The sequence below is a fragment of the Rhyacophila brunnea genome, unplaced genomic scaffold (genome assembly GCF_057557595.1).
Source record: "Rhyacophila brunnea isolate RB1 unplaced genomic scaffold, BYU_Rbru_1.0 scaffold_17, whole genome shotgun sequence".
In the NCBI taxonomy this organism is placed as follows: Eukaryota; Metazoa; Arthropoda; class Insecta; order Trichoptera; family Rhyacophilidae; genus Rhyacophila; species Rhyacophila brunnea.
In genome coordinates, this window is record NW_028232827.1 from 15,175,944 (window position 1) to 15,202,413 (window position 26,470).

The 26,470-nt window shown below is 30.9% G+C and overlaps 1 protein-coding gene across 2 annotated transcripts in view; it reads left to right on the forward strand.

Moving 5' to 3' along the window:
* Positions 1 to 26,470, forward strand: part of Cht6 (Chitinase 6) — a 214,110-nt gene that overhangs the window by 110,795 nt on the left and 76,845 nt on the right. For both annotated transcript variants that reach the window (XM_085944772.1, XM_085944770.1), the window contains exons 5-13: positions 16,566 to 16,798; positions 18,061 to 18,190; positions 19,752 to 19,937; positions 21,220 to 21,445; positions 22,065 to 22,170; positions 22,876 to 23,064; positions 23,624 to 23,754; positions 24,407 to 24,529; positions 25,347 to 25,639. In XM_085944772.1, the coding sequence (XP_085800898.1) occupies positions 16,566 to 16,798; positions 18,061 to 18,190; positions 19,752 to 19,937; positions 21,220 to 21,445; positions 22,065 to 22,170; positions 22,876 to 23,064; positions 23,624 to 23,754; positions 24,407 to 24,529; positions 25,347 to 25,639 (1,617 nt within the window). The remainder of the gene's footprint in view (positions 1 to 16,565; positions 16,799 to 18,060; positions 18,191 to 19,751; positions 19,938 to 21,219; positions 21,446 to 22,064; positions 22,171 to 22,875; positions 23,065 to 23,623; positions 23,755 to 24,406; positions 24,530 to 25,346; positions 25,640 to 26,470) is intronic.

The following is a 26,470-nucleotide window of genomic DNA, read 5'->3' on the forward strand; positions in this document are numbered from 1 at the left end:
TTTTTATTAAACCCTTCAAGGCATCTGCCAAATAAAAGTAGTTGAAGGTTACTGTGTTAGATTTATAATAATTGTTAAATGAATGATTAACAAAAAACTTGAAGTCTTGAAAACTAATAAAATATCGGAGCAGAAATAATGATTAGCATTCTTTTGAAAATAACAATATGAAAACTGTGTTACCAGCATATTATTTTAAGTTGTAATCTTCGCATTCATAGATAAAATAATCCACTGTAAGCTTGATTGATGGAGGTTTTAAATTTTTATAAATTATTATTATATTTTTTGTTATTGTATGGCTAATTAGTATTCAGCATGCCAAGATAAATGACCGGTTTTTATTGTAATCACTAATCAAATGTAATTTTTTAACACTTTAAATTATGCATGGTATTTAAATTTAATTTATACACACGCGGAAATTATTTGTCACTGCAAAATAAATAATACACGAATATGATTATTTAGAAATCTTTAAACAATAGAATAGCAATATCTATTTTTTTTTAGATATAATAGCTATTCAATTAACATATCTTCGAAAGTGAAAAGACTAGGAAACCATTTGCGTGATTAACCATATCGTAAATATTTTTAAATATCTATTCTGTAATTTTGTTTTTTTTATTTAAATGGCCGGCGTGTCGGAAAAGTATGAGCGGTAAAAATATAGTTTTTTACAGCTAAAAAACAATAGACGAGTTTTTTTTGGTACCAACACGTCTGTAAAATATACAGGGTCAATACAAAATTGTGATACTGTATTAATTTAATAAATATTTCTGTATTAAACAAACGTAACTATTATATGAATAATAATAAAATTATAGATACGTTGATAATGTCCATCACAATAATAATACCTAAGGCGATAAAACTGAATTTTACTTAATTTTATTTCCTACTAGCTATTATATTATACAGCTTAGCCCAGGATTTTTCACTTAGGGTATACTCTTGTATATCGCACCTTAATATTATTATAAAATAAATTAGACACTAGAAAAAAATACTAGGTGGCTTTGCCATCTGTTTACATTATTGGATATGGCGATATACAAGTAATGCACAGTAAACATTTGTCAAACTATTATGAGAGTATCCTATCGTTTATTTTCTTTCACGATCCGATTAAAAGATTCCTTCTTTTGCGTGCCAATTTATTTTTAAAATTTAGAATTCGCGTTTACGCGTATGTTTCTTTTAGTCTTACCCTTTTTAATAACGTCTTTTCCCTGTCTTGCTCTGTCTTACATGTTTAAATATGTGTTTACATGCGTTATATACAGATAAATAAATCAAGACAAATATATATTGTAATTATTGTTTAAACAATATTTTGTGAGGTTATCTGGTTCATGATCATGTAGGGATCTAGGTTCTAATTATCCGTTGATTTGATTGTATCCTATTATCTTGCAAAGATATTTTTATAATATGTACTTGAACATTGGCAATGTTTATATAAGTAGTCTTATGTAAGTAGGAGTTTTGTGGATTCTTCGCTTGTGACATTACGACGTAAAATTGACCATGAAATAAGCATTCATCTCTAAAATGAAGTTTACTGAAATGTTCACACAATCTAATTTTTCCAGTTATAACATAATGTGATATTTATTTTACATTGTCAATTCTTATCAGATGATTGTCGGAAAATTGTTGTGCAATTAATCACTCCACGTGCGTTTCTTGCAAGTAAGGCTGTTACATCGAAAGAGAAGTATCGAAGTACCTATGTATAGTTAGTTACAAGCTTCATATTTTATATAAAATAAACCTCCATAAATTAATCGCCCGTGATAGTCGAGTGGTAACGTATCCGTTTAGTAAATCGACAGTGTCGGGTTTGAATCCCGGGTCTGATTCACATGTAGTTTTTAATTGTGTATTTGGACATGTAGCTAACTTAATTTTATTGTAATAAATGTGTTTCAGAAAGGCGTCATAAATCCACACCGGATTGTAGACCCAAATTCATAGAATGAATGAATGGAAATATATCCATAAATACAATCCTTCATATTGATAATAATGGTATATCTAGACACAATTGGCAATATTAGTCTAAAATAACAAGAAAGGAACAGAATCAGGTCGCCCATAATATCATCATAGTCATTATAAGTGGCCCAATGGTTTTGTCCGACGGAAGAGGATTCAAGACTTTGGTTGATTTTGTAAACCAAAGTAACACGAGTTAGTTGATATGACTGTCCGTTTTATTTCCTCACTTATGATATTTTCATTAGATACCAGGGAATCGAACATCGCAATATATTGTAGTTGTAAATTTATTGGAAGATACTCATGCTATTGTTATCTTTTTAGTGACCCTATACATAAACGATATAATATTTCATAAAAGATGTTGCAAAAAGTATGTAATTTGGCAAATCGTGACTAGGAAGCTTTAATAATAGCATCCAAGGCCTCGTAATGATGTATGGAGATCAACCTACAGATTCCACCGTCTCCGACCTGCTAAAGTGTATTACTCACTGTGCAGCGAAATGTAGGCAAACTGAAAAATAATAATCCATTGAAATTATTTAATATTTTACAATGCAATATCGGTACTTATTAAAAATCTAATTAGATTTTGATATATTATAATAGGCATATTTTTACGTGAAAATAAATAGTAGGTATGATAATCACGTACGCGTGTGAAACATGGACCCTAAGTAAAAGAGAGATCCAGAAACTTCATCTATCTGGGACAACAAGTGTCTATAGAGGGATATATATTTGATGAAATTGTTCGCAGAGTAAAGCTAGGCTGGAGTGCTTTTGGCCGCCTGAATAATGTCTTCAAAAGTGACCTTCCACTGTGCCTAAAGCGCAGTGTTCAACCGGAGTGCTTCCCGTAATCACATATGCGTGTGAAACATGGACCCTAAGTAAAAGAGAAATCCAGAAACTTAGAGTAGCACAACGTGTTATGGAGAGGTGCATGCTGGGCATAACGCGAAAGGACAAAAAGAGGAATGAGTGGATAAGGAAGCAGACAAGGGTTTGCGATGTAATAGAGTTTATTAAAAGCCTTAAATGGAGATGGTCTGGATACATAGCTCGAAGAAGAGACAATCGTTGGACAAATCTAGTCATCCAGTGGTATCCAAGAAGTACAAAACGTCCGCAAGGTAGACTTAGAGGCCGCTGGATTGATGAAATGATAAAGTTCTACGAAAGTACGTGGCAACGCAATTCACAGGACCGAGAGAAGTGGAAGCAGCTTGAAGAGGTCTTCATCCAGCAGTGGATATATTCAGGCTGATGATGATGATAATGATGATAATAATCACACTAAAACTGTGAACCAGATTATTAAATTTAATTAATGTCCTCCATTTACATGTTATAGTTACGACAATTAAAGATTATTTGTGAATATACATAATATTATGTATAATCAGTGATTACCACTTGGTTCTTCTTTTGCATTCAAGAATTCGGTCCCACCACGAGGTAAAGACCTTGTTAGAATGATTGAACTGCGGCAGGAGCTGTTGGTTTATAACGTCTAAATAATCTAAATCATTGATTTTGATTAGCAAACTTTTCGTAGTTATCACCAACTGCATATCTTGCCAAGATATTCACAAAATTAAATGCAGCATTTTATCATATCAAGGAAAAAAGTAAACATTTTTAATGTAAAAAATAAAACATTTTGACATATTGTGTCAATTTTCGATTTCAGTTGAGTTTTAAAATAAAACTCATTTCCAAAACGTATATATTTTTATACTTTAAAAAGAAATATAGAAAAAAGGCGTATATTTATTATGATAAACTACACTGATTTCATGCACAACAAATAATTGGTTAACGTTGATATAGAAAGACATGGATTTTGAATTATACAATAGATTAAGTAAATAAATTACTGCAAAAAATAACAAACTCACAAACTCACCTTTTGCCATTAATTTCCTGCAGAGCATTATCAATATTCGGGAGAATTTTAGATTCGTACATAGACAATTATTGCATTTAAAATATATATTTGTAATATACCTACCTAACGTTAAAGATAGGATGGTAAATTAAATTTATAATTATCTGTCATTCTTTATAAACTTTATATTATACCAAGCGACTGAGATGACATAATCTTTACGTTGAAATTTTGTTGAACCTTTCGTTAGACTGACCTTTATATAATAATGCCTGTGATGGAATTTAGTTATGATGTTTCTTTTGTTTCGCAAAGTTCTTGGAATGCAGAGCTTACTTCGGTGAGTAAGAAATGAATCGTGAAAACCCATTACCCGGTCGTGGTTCAGTGAACATATTATTTTAACGCGCTTTAGCTCACTGCGATTATTTGAGACGTTTGAAAGACAGATACATTTTAGATGAAAAGATTATTCGCAAATAATTTGAGGGGGCAATTTTAAAAAGTAAACAAGTCTAAATTTAAATCCAGAATAGAATGAAGTAGGTTGTGTCGTTGTACGAAGTACGCATTTGAAAAAGTGACATATTTTTGTTCTAAATTTGAATTTGACATTTCAAACATTATTTATTGAGATGTCTTATAGATAGATAATAAATTATAGTACAGACATACAAACTTATCTGTAGAATGGGGAAACTACCCAATCAAGACTCGTAACTGGACAAAATCTGACATTCGAATGAAATTTTCAAAATGGCGGCCTATGGTAGTTCAAATTCCATTTTTGGCCATTCTACAGATAAGTTTGTAGGTCTGTATGATGGTTTATGCCGATCCGTAGTTTATAATAAATATTTTTATAATGAATAACCTACCATTGAACACTTGCATACTCGATTCGGCGTCCATATAATATAGAGAAATCATAATTTCGCGTGTTTTAACTTGATATTAAGTTCTGTTAAGTTGGTTCTGCGCCCTGCATAATACCGATTTTAGATGCTCTTTTAGTGGCATTTAGAGCGCCTGTACACGTTCATGGATTTACTTGCATAAATAGTGTGTATTTTAAACAATCGCGATAATAACTGTTTACACACACGTGCTGACTGTCTTGCCAATCTCATTTTTCAAGAGTAAGCGAGACGCGATGTTGTCACTTTATGGTACTATTTGACAGTCGTGAAAATCGGTTAACCTCAAAATAAGTCTCTGCGCGATGTAGTTAGTTTTTTTCCGGTAGGTTCGCCACTATAGTTCTACTACGCAGGCACAGATATCGAACAAATTTCAACTGTCTCGTGAAAATTCAGAAGCTTCCGAACTTTAAAACGTGCATTTTGTTGTTATGCCCGCAATAATACGTACTGTCAGCAGCAGTAAATCCATGCACGTGTAAACGGGGTATTAGAATGGGAGAAGCGATTGGTTAAAACGACAGATTCGATGCGGTGCGTCCCCTGGTGAGACATCACCTTAGACACGTCTGCTGGAAACTCGATTGTTCACATAGTTCAAATTACTTCGAGACTTGACTGATCAATTTTGAATACTAATATAACAGTTAGATATAAAATATGCAACCACCGGACAATGCTGGTATACGATTTATTTAATGTTTTAGGTACCACATTTTAATAAAGATATCATCAAGCTCATTAGTACCCGAAGTTACAATGAATTTGAAATAAGAATAATATATTGTAGAGATCAATAAATACTTACTCAATTAGGTCTCTTATGTTATTTGAAAGAAATAAATTTGTATGGATACTTTCTGTGATTTATAATTTTACTATTATTACGATTTATTAAATAAATACATATAAATAAAACCACCGTTGAAAGATTATTTACTTACTTGTTTCCATTTGCCACTTCGGAATCACGCTGTCTTGTTTAATTAACGAATTAACGGGATAGAGACTTTGCATAGGGAATCCAGGCCAAAGAGTCAATCACACCTCAACATAATGTTATAAATGACAATGGATAATCAAAGGATGGATTTTAGTCGTAAGCCATAATAACTACGAATAACGTGTTACTTCAACCTTTCTGAAAATGTAATAAAACGTGCTCGCTAAGGTTTGTTTTCAGTGCTGTAGTAAATGTCGTATGATATGAGCATGCATATTGAATACTAAGTACAGAAATTTGAAATATGTCTCTAGTGGTAAATATTTTAACACTAAAAATGTTTATAAGTAGGTGCCACACGAAGGTATTACGCGTTTGTGCGTCTATTTTACAAATTAAATATTTTTTGTTTTACTGTCGCCAAAGTTGGTTAAATTTCTCATAGAAAGCATAATTATTTCTTCGCTGGACCCGAGAACTCTACCACTTTACTACTAGGGACATAACGGTAGTCTAGATGGGAGAAATAATATGTATTTGGACACAAATAAACATAATATGTGTAATAAAGAAGGTTTACTTATTTCATTATATATGATATATTTAAAATATTTGAATGTCATACTAATTTTCAATATAAATAAACGCTAATTAACAAATAAAAATTATCATTCGAAATGTTGTTAAAAATAAAAAAAAACGTATTCTACATAATAGTATGTATTCATGAAAACTGTATATTTTTTATTTGTGTTTAATTCAGGAGTGAATATTGTTTTCCCTGTTTGTTCTCAGTATTTTAATTCAAAACGCAATGCGACCATAAATGGTACCTATACATATTATAAACGTATGGGAATGTTATTGATTGTTTACCGGTTAGGTACATAATATTTTATATAGTTCAAGTTTTGACAACTCCATGATATTCGGAACTGTACTCAGTCAAATAACCCCCTGTTTAAGAATCACGTATTAGATCTTGAAATACATGTGTAATTTTTTTTTTTAATATTTTCATGACGTGATCTATACTTATTCTTGTAAAGTGTAAAGCTCCTCCACTGATTTTCCTCACAACATTGTATAAAAAATAGCGGATACATTTATGAGTCACGTTTCAGTTGACTTATCCTTGTTTCTTGTAGAACACATATTATTATACACGTTGTAAATAAAAGTCCATGATCGTGAATGAATATTTTTGTATCATACATTTACAGGTTTACAAAATACCTTTATGGAATGGTTTTATATGCTACTTAGTTGTAACATTATCGTATATTTATTACATTTATAGTCATACATATCATATATTTTCAATATAATTTATACATATTTATACTGAAATAAAACAAAATAAGGCGTAGAATGTAAGCTACTTAAATTGACCAGCAAAATAAACAAATAGTTAATATTATGTTTACTATCATTATTTGTTGAATTTTTGACACGGCGTGACTGACAGGATATATCGCTACAATAATATTTCTTGTTTGAAATGCGAATCAGTTTATGATAGGTATTATATTTTAACGTTAAATGATCTTTGTTAATATTAAGTATCGTAATAAATTAAAACCATGTATTGTAAAGAAACTTTACTTGTAACTTCGGAAAGTAGGAATTGTTAAATATTATATTATATTATAATCATATGGCGATAGTAAAACAATAAATAGGTGAAATATGTTGTTCAAAAAGAAAAATAATAATACATAAGAAAACAAAATCAGAGAACTAATCATAGTACAATCAAAGTGGAACTGGCGAGGCTCAATCCACGCAACAGCTTCATGTTTGATCTGGAGTATGGGTCCTCCGTGGAAGGCATACGTATAAACATGTTACTTGACTCCATAATGTACTCTATGGTCTGAATCTCACCACACTCGCAAATTGGGAACTATTTCAAGCCCCAAATATTCATCACATATAAACCTGGGTTCGGTTCAGACACTCGTATTAATATTACATTATAAATACCTATGATTTTTTGACATTAGATGTTCTGAATCGCTATTTAATAAGACGTGTTTATCATTTTGGTATTCACCACATATAAATACTATTTTACGACACGTGTTATGCTTAAATAGTGAGTTAGTGAGATATATGTTTTAGTTTATGTAATATTATAATTATCATTAGGTAGTTGAGGAGGGTAAAAAGGACAATATTTATAACATTATATAACTCAATACTTCAATTATTCTGCGATAGATATAGATAGAATAAAAAGTTCTTTACTTTGTACCTATACGAGTGCAACCATTGTTCAGTCTATAAAATTTTGCTGGGCCATGTATCTACACCTAATGAATGAAATACGCATTATAAATTGATATTCGCTGAAGAAGCAGGAAGGCAAACGAAGACTTGGTCGACTTCATATGGGTAGTGCCGAGTTAGATTTGGATCATTTGTGCATCCAAAATGAATGAAAGTAGCATTGGACAAATTTTGATGGAGGCAAATGAAGGAGAAGGTCAATAACCATAAAAGTTTGTAGCGCTAAAACGACTACTCACACTTGACAAAGCTCACATCTGAGTGAAACGCATAAGTATTGGTAAACAATTTTATAGATGGTGAATACTAAACGATAAAAAAATAATGAATCATTACCAGTACACGTTGAATCAAAATAAAATAATGTAACAGCAAAACAATTCAAATAATAATAATTTACCTACATGCATGTCTGATTTTTATACTATTTTCTACGAAATTACACCTTAAAAAGAAAATATCTATCTACCAATTATTTACGGCATACTTCTACGTCTACATAACGTGAGTTATGAAATGAGCATTCGCTTGTAGCTAAAACAATGACATTTTGTTCGTAAATGCTACAGAATTAATGCTTTTGATATGTTAATATTAATTGGTAAAACAGGTAGGTATTTGTAACACTTCTTTATGTAGTCTTGCATTATGCTGCAATTATAAACTTTAAAATTGTTGTAACGTAATCGTTTTAATTGAATCTGTGACTGATAATGTATTAAAGCAGTAGTGCTTACTTGGAAAAGCATACTGGCGCGAATCCAGCAGATACAGATTCAAGTCTAGTCGGGTGTCGTCTTTTTTCTACAAAATGATTTTTTGCATGTCTGTATATGCATGAGGTGTTTTAAAATTTTGTATATTCAATATATAGAATGTTATTTGTTGAATAATAATAAAAAAATAGTTTATTAAATAATGTAATAATAACCAGGATCAGTTTCGTCTGCTTCAATCGAATATTGACTTTAGCATAATATATATTACTCCTAATTTGCAGCCCATGTATTCATTGCATTCATTTAATAGATTCAATCGTTTATGATGATAATATTATTATCTAATAGTTAATTTTAAATAAAATATGTGTTAATTTCCATCCTGTGGAGGGTTTATAATATTATCACCTATATTAGAGTAGGTGGATTATCTCTTCAGAATACCGGACCATTACATATCAATATTCGACAATAAAATAATTCAGAAAGACTTGTAAGATTAAACATAATACTATTATAATATAATGATTTTATTTACCTAAGAATAATCTTTTTCCTATTTTTTTTATTTTTATTAGTTTTTTATCGTAATAAAAGTACGTAGTTTATCCAAAATCTAATACAATTTATATTTGAATAAGGCCAAAATATTCATGTAGGTATACCTACATTGTTTAAATATCCTTCGCGTGACATTGATTTGCCGGTCAACAAGTCGAAAAGTAGTTTTTATAATTTTTTAGTCGGTATAATTATCAAATTTTGTTCATTTCAATTCCTGAAATACTTGAAATGCGTATTTTTTACCTTTATACATACGAATGTTGCCAATTTCATTATTATAAAAAATATCATTTAATTCAAACTGTAATCAGCCGTTTAAATTTACAAACATAATATTATGTCTGATATTATTAATTGATTAATCTTATGGCGCGGTTAGCTGACGGTGATGTCGAACCCTATTACCCCTATAGCTTTAGGCAGGGAACACAAAAATCCTGGGAATTGGGTTTCTTTCTGGGCGAGGTTTTAAGAATTTTTAAGCTTCGAATGTGGTTAAATATGGAATACACCTGATAAACGTATTATAAACTACTATATTCAATAGTTGCGTCTGTATTATAATACACCTACGTTGCAATTTAACAAGAAACGCGGTTTTAATAGTATAATACATATTATATATAATATTTGAAGACACTGGGAGTGCTTTGCGTTTCTTGTGATGTATGGACTGATCCTCTTCTTGGTCGTACCCTTATGGTTTAGGATCGTGATAACCTTTGAATTTTGTCATCCTTTGAGCGACTAAGACTTTCCATACCTCTCGATCTTCCGCTTCTCTCAGGGCAGAATAAAATAGTGCCCCCAGTCAGCTCCTTTACTCGGTCGCTCTAGTTTGCCGATGCTTTTCCTCTGCTTTGCCTTTCCTGAAGGCCACCTAAAACCACCAGCCTCTTTAAGTTGTCCATCCCGCGCCGGACAATATTTCCAGAAATCTGCAGAATGCGTCTCAGACATATTGTCGAGAGCTGTTCCTTTATCTGCAGTCTATGTTTGATTGACTGGTTCGTCATGTGCTCTGTCCAAGAAATACGAAATGGAGCCTACAAATTTAAGCAGAAAAGCACCACCACCAGCTCTACTGATTAAGTTACTCGTAGCTACAAGTAGAGTTGGGTTTCGGGAATTTTCCATCCCGAATCTCGAGAATTGAAATTTTTAACATTTCGGGTATTCCCGGATCTCGAGTATCTTTTCTCGGGATTCGGGATTTCTTTATTATCAAATATTAATTGAAAAAAAACGATTTTCTATATGAAAATACAGGACATAGTGGACAGAAAACACAAAACGTTTAAAGACTGATCGGGGCATTTAACACAATTAAGCCAACATCGATTCTAAATGAGCGCAATTTTTGCAACATTAGAGAATTTTGTGTCTCAAAAGCGTACGCGATTGTTAGATGCAGCGATTGACAGTCTATATTTTTTGAAATTCGATTTTAATAAGTAATGTTTTGAATTATTTTTGTTTTCCTAATTATATTTTGTTTGTCTTCTTACGTAAATAAAGAAAATCATATTTTTTTGGAATTTGTCTGTTTTTACACTGATTTTAGGATTTTTACAGGTTTTTTTTTTTAATTTCCCGACATTTCGAGAATTCTCGAGAATTCTTTTCTGGAAATCCGATTTCGAAAATTTCGAAATCTCGAAAATTCTAAATTTCATCATTTCGGGAAATCCCGAATCTCGAGATTGAGATTTTCTCGGGAAATACCCAACTCTAGCTACAAGTGACTCTGTTTTGCAGGCTTATTTACAGAGAAATTCAAACCACATCTGCTAATTTGCAGGGCGTTTAAAAAGACTATCTGTCATGTTTGGTGCGTTTATTAAATAATTTGAAATGTTCTAATAGAAATAATGTGTAAGAGTCTTTCTATTTATATTATAAATTCTTTGGATATATTATAATATGATAGATTTAAGATATAAATACAACACAATGCACACTCATGGACAATATTGTAAATAAGAGATTGTTTCAATGAAATTATTTAATTCGACATTCTTATTGCATTTGTCATAGCTTCAAATATCATAAAAGAATGTTGCTCTCATAAAACGTCATTAATGTATTGTTATTAGCATTTAAATAACAATGGCATACTATTTTTTATTATAATTAAATATTGCATTTGTAGGTTCTGCGTTCTTAATGTGAATGACATCATATGTGATTTTTTTTTATAACATCACGACCAAAGAAAATATTTTTTTATTACTTTTTCGATCCTATAAGTTTTGATTTAATTTTATTATGATGTAACAACATTGTAACACATTGTCCATTTTAATAAAGCTGTATACTCATCTTTTTTCTGTGCCATATCCGTTGTTGAAAATCACCGACGATGTTGTGCATCTTTTCCTTGTGTGTCTCTGTTCCACGGCCCCCACAAAAGGGTGGCTGACAGGACTCTAGCATGGGGGCCCGGGCTCAGGAAGGGCTAGGCGTGACGAGTCGACCAGATAAGTGATATAAACACACATCACAAAATCTCTCTAATAGTAAAAAAAATGTTTTTGTTTAAAATTATGTGGCTGTACGATATAATTTTTAATTGTGTATCGATACTCGACAACTCCATAATTCAAATGGATGTATTAAAATATACAAACAACACAACAAACAACACAAACATAATGTTCAATAATCAGAATGATATATTCTTAAATCTTGTGAATTATTCGTTTGAATAAAAGAAATGGTTAATTAAAAATTATTAGCAAGTACAAGAAGTTGCTTAAAAAATATTGGAGAAATTCCTAGACGTCGGTTAGTAATCGTTGTAATAGTAAAATAACTACCTACTTTGATTTAATAAACAAAAATCGATTGCCGAAGTAACATGATTTCGAAGAGCGCTGAGTGGTAGGTATTTAATAGCCAATAGCTTAAATATTTGTCGTCATTAGTATGTCTTCCGTAGCATAATGGCTGAATGCGACGAGTTTGGGGCGTTTACCCGTTGGAGATGCCGGGTTCGATTCCCGACCGGTTGGCTTACTTTTTTCAAAAAAGTTTTTTCTATTGGTTGTGATATACTCTCTCAGTTAGTGTTTTTCTAAATTTATAATGTTAAACAACACTAAATATACACTTTATTTTACCGCGTACACAATTTGGAAAATTCTACAGTAGATCGTCACACTGCTTTTATCTTTAGCGATAGGTAGGGGGGCCTGCCAAAGATCCTAGCATGGGTGCTCGCTTCAGGATGTAGGGGCCATACTCTGTTCTAAACAGGAATGCAATGCTGATATCAAACCAGTATCTGAGATACTTGTTCCAGGATGTTTTTCTTCTGCCAAGGCCATGTTTACAGGAATCTCTCGAGATGTTTCGTACGTTAAAGTATGCCAACAGGCTAGTTTACCTCGACATTCGTCACTGTATTTTCGGCTAATATGTAGAATGCGTCTGTAGTATGAACACCTAAATTTCGAAAGCTTAAGAGTTACCTGAAGGTTATTTCTGTGAGTATCCACGCCTCCACATCATATATTAGACTACAAAGACATAGCATCTCATACTGGTTCCCAAATGTAGATCGTGGTTACATACTATTTTTATCAGTCCATGTAAAAGTCACACTACCTCTCAATAATTTGTATTTTAATTAAATGGCATGGTATCAGTTATCAATCAAAGTGCACCCTAAGTATATATACAACATAATATGTCCTCTATAAGAGGAATTTGTTTGTTTTGTAAGTTTTGTCATCAATATATAGACAACTTCATTATGTCATGTATTTGAGTATTTTTAGTGATTAGATTTTGTCCATGCAGGTCTATACAAATATTTGAATTAATACAATAAGAGATAATCTTATCAAAACTTAAATTAATTGTGATAAACATTTAAACAATAATTGTTGAATATATGAATGTGATAATATTATTGGTATCACGTTACGTTTCATTTTAAAATTGATTTAAAAAACCAAACCAGAAAACTTAGCATATTTTTTCGAATAAACTGTCGTATAAAATTAACAATAACCTTCAAAAATATTGCACAGAAACGTTTTATAATTTAAAAATTCATAATTTTTTTATACTTAGCATTGATTTTAACGACAATTTCACATCAAGTAAAAAAATGATGCATTTGAATTGAGATCACTTTAAGACCACAGACGAAGGTCGAAGGCGCAAAGCATGAATCTAGAACGTCAGACAATAATAATTTGCTAAAGATACTATACCTATTATTGTATGTAATGCGTGTAAATTTTTCATGGTTCTTGACTTGAAACCTGTTGAGTCTGTCTTGCATGTTGACCTTCGACGCAAGCCAGCGGGCATGGGGTGGTGGTCATGATCGTTTGACACATTATTATAATATATTACGCGCAGAAGAGACTTAATATAAAATCATAAATCAGAAACCATTGATTTTTATTTCTTATAGGTACTGTCCAATTTGGCAAATGTTTTAGATATTAATTTATTAATCACCATAATTGAATCCATAACCTAATGTGGTTATTGACCACCTCCCGAGATATTCCGTAAAATTTGTTTTGTACGATAAATGGATGTTAAACATTCGCTTGATCCATGCTCTGGATTCAAACATACATTAAAAATATAACATGAACATCAGCGTTTCGAGGCTTCAGAAGTGGAAATTACCGTTATATAAAACTAAACATATGAATGACAACTACTTGTGACACCATTAAAGAATATTATTTAAATAAAATATCAGCCAAATACTTATAAAACATAAATTAATTTAACTGACGTTAACTGTTTTGGATTATAAGGCTATTTACAAAACTAACCTAACTTATCTGAAGTCCATATTAACAGCAATAACTAAAAAGATAACAACATAATAATATTATCTATTTGATATATATATTTTTTTTAATTATTGAATTTTTGTGAATATATAAAATAGCTAAAGTTTCTTGTTGCTTAAACAATAATTTTCATTAGGAATATATTGTTTCAAATTTCTTGTCTACTGCATGTTATTTTCTTTATTATTTATATTATTTTATTTTATTTTGGATTATTAATAAATAGATAAATAAATATTTTTCTTAGAGATTTTCTAATACACGTCGAAGGATCATTTTTAAACATATTATAACATTTAAGCATATTTTGGCAGATGACCAAATAATGACATTTATTTAATTATTCATATTTTATGTTTACTTTTTTTAAGTCGTCTAAGCCTTATAATATGAAAATGAATATATTGAAAACATGGTACGGTTACTTTTAAGATATATGCGTAATTCTGTTTGTTGTCATGTTTTTTGAATAACACAATCAATTATATATAACTTTTTGCATTCAAAATATGTAAGTTATTATTTTAGGCTGTCAAACGAGAAATATGCAATATGTACTCACTACTGACTAAAAACAGGTTCATGGTCACGATTAGTATATAATATATATCTCCATTTTTATGCTGTCAACCCAATTTGGGTGTTTCCTGTTTCCGGTGAACCGATATTTCAAGCTTTTAAAACAATAACCAAATTATTTACAAATAAATTAACGTCATGAATTAATTAATATTATTTATTTTTTGATAAACTTAACCAAGAATATCCGCTGAGGACGATCATTAATTGAAAAACACTACATTTTCTTCTAAGTTAATCACACGGGCCTCGACATAGTGGAAGTTATATCAATAACCAACAGCACATACTTTTTTTTTTACAAACATGGGATTCAAACACCCAACCCACGCTTAATACCAGATATTCTGCCACTACTGTATTATCGCCAAACATATAAAAAAAAAACAATTAATATATTTAGAATTATACAGGTTTGTGCGACTGGAAATATGTATGTTTTACTGCACAAATATAATCTACATACATTGAGTGTTTTTATTAAAATTACACTTTGCATAAAATATGTTGACTAAGCCGGTTTCCATTCAAACACCAAAGTTAAGCATTCCATGCCGAAATGATTGTGTAGATAAGTGATAACTGCATATATTCTCTAGGCAAGGTAAAAGCTCCTGTCAGTACTGTGGCAAGGCGATTAATTGATAAACGAGATCGGATTAGTAAAAAAAATGTTTATATATATAGAAAAAGGTACTCGAAGAATGAGAATTTTGATAAATATCGTAACCTTCAAATCCAGTCAATATATATGTTTGAGACGGAAGATAAATTATGTTAAAAGTGGCTAAATTCTACATGATACATGCAATAATCTTGTTTAAGGAAAAAAACATTATGTTATACAACCGGCAAAAATATTTATGTACTTTGAATTAAAAATGAGCAGGACCAGTTTGCAGGCGCGCATATTTTTTTGCTATATTTATTTTAATAATTACTTTGCAAGAAGAAAAAAACCCCGCGACCTGTTAAACTGGCCCAAACAACATTGGACGTTGAATTGAGCATTGAATTTTGCGTTGCATTATATTGCTTAATGAAATACCTCAATTGAATTTGTTAATATCTACTGTCTCAAACGACACTATTGACGAAGAATGAACTATGTTTTTTAAAGCTAATAAATTTAAAATAGGTAACTAAGTAATAATTGTCTGTGGTTATTTTACCTTCTTCACTATTCATTCAATCATACCAACATTATAATTTTATTTATAGATTAGTTATAAGTTTTTTTTTTTTAAATTAATCCACATTTCATTGAGTATGTTTATTGCAGAAAATAGGCTTGTATATAAAGTTAGTATTTTAGAGATAGGTATACAATTTTTTTCTGATATTTTTTATTTGGTAAATTTAAACTATTGAAATACATTTATTTTCCTGGTTAACGTTCAAAACTCTCATGACAAAATTTTAATTATCTCATAAACTATTTCTTTTATTCAACGAATAATTCACAATTCACAATTGAACATACATAATTTGAAAACACGTCAGATAAATATAATATAACCACTAGGAAAAATCTTATATTATCTTAATGTTTTAAATATTTTGAATTGTTTGTTTGAATAAAAAAAAACTTTATTAACCGAGATATTTTTTAATTATAATATTCATTAACTTTTCAGTAGGTTATATATAATATTGTTAGATTTATGCAACATCTGTAACATAATGTAAGATATTATTATTAACAATTTAGAATGTCTATAAATATGTAATTTGTAACTATACCATTGTGTATGATTAAACACACCTTTATTTATAAATCGCGTTTACATTGAAATCATTTCTTTTTGTTTTCAGTTCATGCGATTAAACAAATTCGATGGCCTGGATCTCGATTGGGAGTACCCTTCCTTCAGGGATGGAGGAAAGCCAAAGGATCGCAACAACTACGCTAAGCTGGTGCAGGAATTACGCGAGGAGTTTGAGAAGGAGTCACAAGCTACGGGAAGACCACGACTGCTGCTGACCATGGCCGTGCCAGCTGGCATCGAGTATATTGACAAAGGATACGATATACCCAAATTGAACAGGTGAATACAATTAAATAATATTACTAATCCTACTTACTCTATTTGTGTAGGTACATTCAATTAACATTATAATAGCTAGTCACTAGTACATTCGATGGTTCCAAAACGTCGAATCATTAAATCCAAAACGATAATTGAGAAACTCTTCAAAAATGATTGGCATAGGCGAGGAATGCCTTAATCGGATGTGATATTGTATTATTATAATCCTGAAATGAAATACCTACTGTGGTGTGGTTCTTATCAATATTATATTACATATAATATTAAGAATCTCGTGACTTTTGTGACAATTGTGTGATTATAAAATGTCGAATCGAGAAATATATATTTCACTTCCAAACTAGGCGTAACACGTAAGAGAAGCGATTAGTCAGTCAAATTTCAGTGATTATGGGAAGACTTATTGTTTTTTACCCGTTAAAGTATTGGGGGGAGGGGGTGGGGTTAATTACGAAAAATACAGCGACATGGTACTATTTTATTTAGTACTACGCTATTGCGTAAGAATATTGAGAGAGAGAGGGGGGGGGGGAGTTTGTAGTTATGCTAGGACAGAATGGTCAATAGATACTCTTTCATTTGAGTTCGAATTACTAAGTCACCTATTTCTATGTCTCAGCCATATGGCTATTATATCCAATGATGTCAAGATGTTCCTTATTATTCACTTATATTGGCATAATCTATGGCTTCACAACTCAGGGTGGGTACCTGTCTGATTCCATGCTCGATGGTTATCTGTTGCCAAGTGCCAATCCTGGGTACGGTTATATCAAGGATCAGAGCTAACTTCATTATCCCATTGAATGCTCGGACATGATTTTTTTTCACGATAGATTTAGACCTTTCATCTGGTGTTACCTGCGTTCACCCAATTATCTATGCGCTCCTGTATGCTAAAGTTGACAGTTATTACAGTCTCTATTAATTTTACATTAATATTATCCGTTTGATGTTTATACTGTAATATAATAGTTTTTCTTACTTCTTCTTCCTGAGGGGTCTTATGTCAATCGGGTTCCTTCTTCCTTGATTATTGAAATAAATAAAAATAGAGTACCTATTGTAAAAATTACTAGTTAATTTTGCTACAATTCGATAGGACACGTATAGCTTAGGAGACAGAGTACACAGGCGTCGTATTTTTTTTTCAAAAAGATTTTTTCTAGTAGTTATTTATTTCTTATATAGTACTTTCAAATTATGTATGTTAAATAAATAATAATGTTGCATTACTATTTTAACTACGTGTTTTACAGGTATCTGGATTGGATGAACATCCTGTCGTATGACTACCATTCAGCCTTCGAACCCGCGGTCAACCATCACTCACCTCTGTATGCGTTGGAGGCGGCTTCAGAATATAATTTTGACAGCGAATTGAACATCGTAAGTGCTATCCAAATCATCTATTTACAACATTTATATTAAATAAAAAAAAACTTGATTACTTAGTGTAGCCAAAATGAGTTTATATTAGTATCGCGAGTGTATTAAAATCGAATAAATAATCCAGATTGTCAACACTAAAGAGTTGGAAAAAATGCGTTTATCGTTGTGAAACATAATTAAGTTTTCGTTTTTTTTTAATGTGACTTTAATCCAGAGTAAAGACCCAATGTGTTGGGCAAATAGTTAACAACTGTAACGAGTAAATACATAATTTGTTATTATTATAATCTCCACCCTTTGCAGGCTCACATACTCCCAATATGAGTGAAAATGGTTATTTACTTTTAGGTAAATACGTATATATCTCTGAAAATGAATGACAATATTAATCATTTCCCATTCAAATAGACTGTGTTATTTTTAATTTATTTACATAGCCAAAGTGATTCAGTGATTTTGCTGTACCTATATAAATAGGTAGGTGGGATCTTTGTTGTTTTCAAGCTCAACTGTCAATTGGAATTTTAATTATTGTAATTTCATTTTAAATTCTGTAGGTTGATCATCACTGTATCCATAAAATAGAATTTATATAGGAAGTGACTTTAATCCCACACGTGTCTTTTTCAAAAACTAAAACAATTTTGAATATTATACAAATAACTATTATTGTGACAAGTTTATCGAATATTGTAATATTTTGTGGAGATCGAGTTGTAAATTTGTATGTTTCATCATTTTTTACAACATACTAATATAGATTTATTTAAATATAAATAATATGAAGGTTATCTAATGGATTTTATAAAAAAATATTGATAGACATTATTCACTACGTAAATATGTCCGATTATCAATAATAACAATGAGATTTTATTATGTTTGATAATTGAATGATATTCAGTAATTCGCTTCCACCAATATTACAGGTGTAAAATATAACTGTAATATTAACACTTTTCAGATGACATGTGTAAATTGGGTTTTGTCATCATAGCAGAAGATCGTAAACGCTATTGACTTGAACGGCGTCAGTGTCATAAACCAGCACTACAAACACATTGTTTTAAAACCTTTTAATTAAACATTTAAAAAATATTTTAGAAACAATTTTTAGGCCCATTAAGCTAGCATAGTTTTACCAATGACGGGCGGTACCTACTAATGTAATCAAAAATTTTCTCATTATTTGTGTCATTACTGAGATGATTAAAGTTGAAATAAATTAAAGGTTTTGCCAATAATCTTTTTCCATCTTGAGCAATCCTACGCTGACCTAGTTGCTGCAAGTATTGATAGATTTCTTGATGATGTCTTTCTAACTGGAAGGTGACGTTCGCGTGTCAATCATCTACCTATTGCATTTGAGAATTCTTCGTGAGTCTAGACTTCGAAATCTTACCAATAGAAAATTTGAGAAAATCAACGTATTGAGCAATTTTAGAAGTATTTGTGATACTGTAGTTTTTTTTATAAGTATATTAGTGAGGTGGTGCATATTATTTAGATATTAATATGGAAAAGACTATTATAACACAAAGTTTTATTTTCCTTCTAGGATTTCACAATCCAGCATTACCTAGATGCCGGAGCAGACCGTGATAAATTGGTGCTGGGCATTCCAACATATGGACGCTCCTTCACGCTTTTCAATCCTGACTCCACAGCGATCGGAGCACCGGCTGATGGCCCAGGAGATCAAGGAGATGCCACCAGAGAAAAGGGATATCTAGCTTATTACGAGGTAACGTGTGGTTAATTTATTATAATATAGTTATATATTGCTTCTTGCAAACTGTGACTAGTATGCATATCAGCATCGGGCCAGCATTTGGTAAATATCATCAGCCTGACTCAGTACCAGATATTCATAGGCGGGGTTGTACCCAACGTAACCTGTTTTAATAAGTACGAACGTGAAATTATATTACAAAAACGGTTACATGTACCTGATTATCTAACAACATTGCATTTGGAGTGGGCAAGCTAAACAAGCTTCTTCAAATAATTTCATACGCACTACAGTAGTCTATGCAATTATACCGAAGTTATTTGACCTACCCGCAGGCATGTAATGGTATTATTGGTTCAACAGAATAGCTTTGGTGCCTTCAGAATTTTTTTTTTTTTTTTTAAATTTCAATTTTAACAAAAATACGCGTGGATTGTGTAAGGTAACTTAAGGCGAGGTCTTTACCTACCACGAAGCTTGCAATTTGAGACATGTTTTTGATAATAACATACAATTTCATATATTTCACAATAAATATGTATTAAAACATTAAAAAGAAATTTTTTTTTATTTTAAGTCAAAGATAAACTTACTTTTTTTTTAATATGTGAATATGATCATATTTATTATTAAAATTTAGTTTATTAAGTTTTATATATTGTAATGCAGAGATTTTTGACGAATTCATAGTGTTCATATTTTTTATATACTTATTTTTAAAAAAACATCGAATTTTATAAAAAAATATATATAATATAAAAAATGGGTAGATATAACGTGAAATCCCTTTTATTTATATCATATCTAATTTAGATAATATTGAAGCTCGGTAATTAACATAACACGTGATAACACCCACGATGGCCGCGTGGTTTAAGCGCCGGTCTATAGTGTCGAGGGTCCTAGGTTCGAATCCTGGGTCTGGGAAGTACACATATTGTTTTTCCCGTTTTTTTAGAGTGGAGGCCCATATGATCCTATTAGGATCGGACATGATCAAAAGAAGAAAAAAAAGAAAGAATTACAAATATTTTTTTTACAGATTATATAACATTATTCCACTTTTATGTAATATTGAAACCAAAATTTGTAATTTCCGTTAAACAAATTTTATTTTTCATTATCAGTAACAAATGTCACACCACACCACATTTGCTCTTGTAGGGCAGCTAGTATATTACATAATTACATTGGATATTTGTTATTGTCATCTAAGTATATACAAGTATTTGACTAGGTACCTAATAATTATTTTTGGAAATTACATATGTATAAGTATGGCTTTATTTTCTAGATTTGCGAAAGCCTCATGGAGAAGCCAAGAAGCAAGCGACAGGCTTCTGACGAGGACGACGAAGACGATGAAGAGTACGATGAGGAAGACGAACCGTGGACGGTCGTCCAGCCAAACCCCAAAGCAATGGGACCATATGCCTTCAAAGGAAACCAATGGGTTGGCTATGATGACATTGATATTGTCCGGAAGAAGGCAGAATATGTTGCTGAAAAGAAATTGGGAGGTAAAGAGATGATTTTTTATTTTATTTCTGTCACATGTATTTCGTAACCAATTGGTTAGATTCGGTAGGGATTATATCATTGAGAGATACATATATTCGAATTTTTATTGGGTGGTATGGAATATAATATAATAAATTTGGAAGGTTTACAGGTTATTAGATTTTATCGTTTAATAACAACTAGTAATTTAATAAGGATACTATGCCCATAGTGGTAAACTGGTAAATGGTCGGATAGGGCAAACTTATCAAAAATATTTTGCAAAATACCTGATAGAATATTGTATTTTTATAGTTTTATTATTTTTATTCAAACTATTGAGTAGGTACATAATATGTAAAAATGTACCATTTTTTATTGAACTGATTTGGAAAAACGAAGTAGTCTATAAATAAAATTTAATCATATAAATTACATAGCCATCTGTTGACGTAAATTCGAAACAACCTTGTAAATAATATACTATTGTATGAGACAGAATCTGCAAGGAAGGCACTTGGGTCAATAGAAGAAAAGAAAGCTTCCATTGGCAATTTTCCAAATGGTTTATTTTTAACATCATATTGATTGAAAGCCTTAATCATAAATATAACATAATATGTCTAATTCTATTTTCAGGAATTATGTTCTGGTCAATCGACAATGACGATTTCCGTGGAAAATGTCACGGAAAGCCTTATCCACTCATCGAAGCTGCTAAGGAATCTCTTTACAAGAGTCTTGGGTATGTTATTGTACTTTATTTATCATTACTTTGAACTCTCTTGGAAGAGTTTAAACATCTTGTAAATTTGTTAGATCTTTATCTGGTATATTTTCACTGTATTTCCATTTTAAGGTAGTATTAAACATTTTCAAAAGTAATATTTATTTTTAATATATATCTAGTTTATAGTATTCTGTAATGGGTCCTCTAATGAAAATTAAAGCTGGTAAAATATAAGTGCACTATATTTACTAGTCCAGTGGGTCTATTCTATACTTATCGAACGCTAAAGTGATAAATAGTGTCAAACTTAGGGTAGGTTTGTATCAAAATATTAGCACTTATTGTAACAATTACACGAAGTTGGTTTTTATTGTTGCACCTATCTTGTTGCTGTTAAAATAAAACACTTATTGCAACAATAAAAACAACTTATTGTAATTGTTATAATAAGTGCTAATACTTTGATACAAACCTACCCTAAGTTTGATAATATTTATCACTTTATCACTTTAGCGGTCGATAAGTATAGAATAGACCCACTGGTATTGTTTGTCAATTCCGAACTTCGGTCAATAAAAATGATGTAATCTAAATAAATATATGTGTGTTTTTCTATTATTGAAAAGTCAATAAAGCGAACAATGTTTTCGTTTTTGACATCACAAATAAATATGAATGAATTTGTAATAATTTCCAATAAATAATATTTTTGTTTTCCAGACTAACCGAAAGACTCGCCCCTCCGAAAAAACAACAGACGCCAACACGAAAACGAACAAGGCCACCAAAGCCTTCAAAATTAGAAGAAGAAGACGAAAATATCTCCAAGAACACCGTGAGAAACGCGAAGAAGAGGTACAGGACTGAAAATGTCGACGCAGAGCCAGAAGCATCATCCACAACATCGAGGTACCAATATAAAGATTCTTTCTATTATTTTGGTTAGAAAAATTTATTAACGAAGCTGCATTTAAAATGCCTTAATATTATAATTTTCTATATTTTATAGCGTTTCTCTAACCTACCAGTCTTAGAAACGCTCTTTTCAACTCTCAATGGTAAAAAAGGTAAAATACAATTACCGCCCATTCTAATACACAATATTATTATCAGTTATTGTTAGTAATTTATATAAGTAAATCATTCTACAGTGGCACCATGATTACGGAGAAACCAATTTGCAGTTGTAGTATTGTTTGCTCCTCCACACCTACTGTATTTAAATGCCTTCACATTGATAAAATAACACGTGGTGTTGATCTACCCGTGTGATACGACATGAGGATTTAGAATTCGTCGACTATTTTAGTGGCGGCACTCCCTAATGTTATTAGGTGTACTGAATAATTTATTATAACACTATTAACCAGAGTAGAATCTCATTTAAATAATAGTCATGAACAGTGAAGGTATGATTGTAGTCATTATTAGATTATGATTAAACAGCAAATATCTTTGCATACGTTAGGTCAAATCGTCGCCGACAGAATTCAGCTCGACGAGGAAGCAGTACAGAAATACCACTGACGTCAGGTGAAACCACACCAGCGTGGGGTCTAAATACGCCAGAACCACCAACTACTCCAGATCCTGGCTCAGGTAAATAAAAATAATATTTTACGTAATTATTTCATTAATTTAGATCTAATTTTAGTACCTACTTTATATTGTTTGTTTTGTTTACATTTTCATTTAAAATGTTTTTATAGCTCTATCTATTGCGGGTAATGAAGGATTTGGGGTATAATTGTGAGCTAAGTCTGAGCAATCAATATACTCTGTAGGAAGGATGTATATGTCATTATGATAAACTGTTTATTATTATCATAGAAATCAACATTTCATGATCACATAAAATAATATATTAATGGCATTAATACATACAAAAGGAATTGTTGCAGCAGGTATATGTCGTCGTTTTAAATTTGGCAATAAAACCAAATTTTGGTAGACGTGGTTACAATAGGTACTTTTACAAATATTTCTTATATTTACATGTGCATTATAATATATTGAAATGTTATCCAACAGTATAATATGGTAAATAAATTAATTGGAGATATTAAAAACTTACCTTCCGTATTTGCCATGATATGATGTGTATTTTATGATGATAATTCCATTTGATTAAATGAAGCACTACTCAGGATTCTTGCCATATATGACATAGTTAATTACAAAATATTCCCCTTTATTAAAATATAAATTATGCATTATTCAACTAATTCCAATTATTTTGTTTGACTTTCAGATTTCAAGTGTACCGAAGAAGGTTTCTGGCCCCATCCAAGAGACTGCAAGAAATATTTCTGGTGCTTGGACAGTGGACCATCCAATCTTGGAATTGTTGCTCATCAATTCACTTGTCCATCAGGTATAAAAAATCTAACTAAACTTATAACATTTACTATTTGTTACATCATAAATATAACAAATTAAGATTGGATATTTTTTAATATTAGTAAATTACTGCAGTGATTTTATCAATCATCAGAGTGATTGTCTGGTGAAAAATTTGATGTATTTATATAAATATTGAAAAAAACAAAATGTGATGGAAGTTTCACTACATGTTTGATTGTAATGTAAAGGACACTACAAGGAACCGGATATACAAGTAGGCTAAGGTAAATATAATATTATACCGTGCTATTCTTTTTTAGAATTTTCTATTCCTTCTTTGCCATGTCACCAAAAATCATTTCATTCTGATGATTACTTGTGCCGGTGTTCGTTAGTGGCTAAAATATAAATCTACTTAGACGCTTTTCAAGATATTCATCATTTACTTGGTTTACCACCAATGGTAATTTATAAAATATATTTATCGCCGGACAGTCACAACATATCACAACATATTTTATGATAGGTGTTTTGTTTACAGTTATAGTAACTTATGTAGTAAAATCATTTTATATGTGGTGAATACCATCAAAGGATAGAATAAGTTTTATAAATACTTATTTCTTCTCCTTTCTTTATTATTATTATTATTATTATTAAACATCATTAAACTGTATGCTATTATATGTTTTCTCATAAATCTATTGTTTAGCATGTACACCTCTCTTCTACCCAACTCCTTATTATGTTTTAGTTTAAACATAAAAAACTCAATAAAATAACCATTTTGAATCCTTTTAAATAATTTCGGAGATTCAAAGATCCTAACCAGCATTGATGAATTCTAGGACTTCATTTCAACAAGGGTGCGGATTCTTGTGACTTCGCCCGCAATGTCCTGTGCAACATCAAGATGGCTGCTGTGACCAGCGCACCGAAAACCACAACAACCACAACAGAAGCCTCGACCACCACAAAAGCTAGATTCTCTACCACCAGCTCGACTACGACTACGACTATCAAAATACCGTCAAGGATCTCATCACTCTTCACCACTAGAAGACCACTGCCGAAGGTTACTGCGGCCACCAGCAGTACCACTTTCCTTAACAGACAGTCAACAACTGCTTCTCCTGCTGAGGTTTTACTTGTTTCTTATCCGTACATTATCCATACATCAAAAAGTTTCAAAAACTTATACTGATAAGTACGTGTTTTACACAATCTTATACAATTATTGCAGTATTATTTAGGTCTTTTATATTTTTGTCAATAGTGGTTTATCGCACAGGAAAAAAATAGGGGACTTTTCAAACCTATCATAAAATACGTAAGACATAAAACAGATACGTATGCATGTCAACCTGTTTACGTAAATAAATTTTTAATTTCTATTGTAAGGGTTGGAATTAATCAGTATTTGGAGTCTCAGCGTACATTAAAACCCCCTGTGCCTATGTTATCTTTTTTTGCCTGATATACGAAGTTACTCCAGAAATTTTGATTGCTTTGGAAAAAATATGTACATTTGTTGTAGGTTCTTTACAGCTGATAATATGTCCATAATATAATAATATATATATATATTATTTTTATTTATCAAGGAAAACAAACAGTTACATTAATTACAATCATGTATAAAAATAGATAAGTGAAGATATTTTGCAATCAGCAAAGTTTCCATATATAAATTATAATATATTTAAGCCTAACAAAATATATTGTAAGAAAGTAAGAAGAACATACATATACTTAAAGTAATTACAGAAGAAAAATGAGGAAGAATATTGAATAATTATTGACAAAAAAGTAACATTTTTTAAAAATATATACCTAGGTATATTAAACATAATATGTTTATTACATATTACACAGCGGGAAAATTTCGTTGGCGTGGTAAAAATGCAGTCTCCATACCTATTTTTGTACAGTATCTCGCAGGGTTCCTGAGTTCAAATATCGGTTATCAATA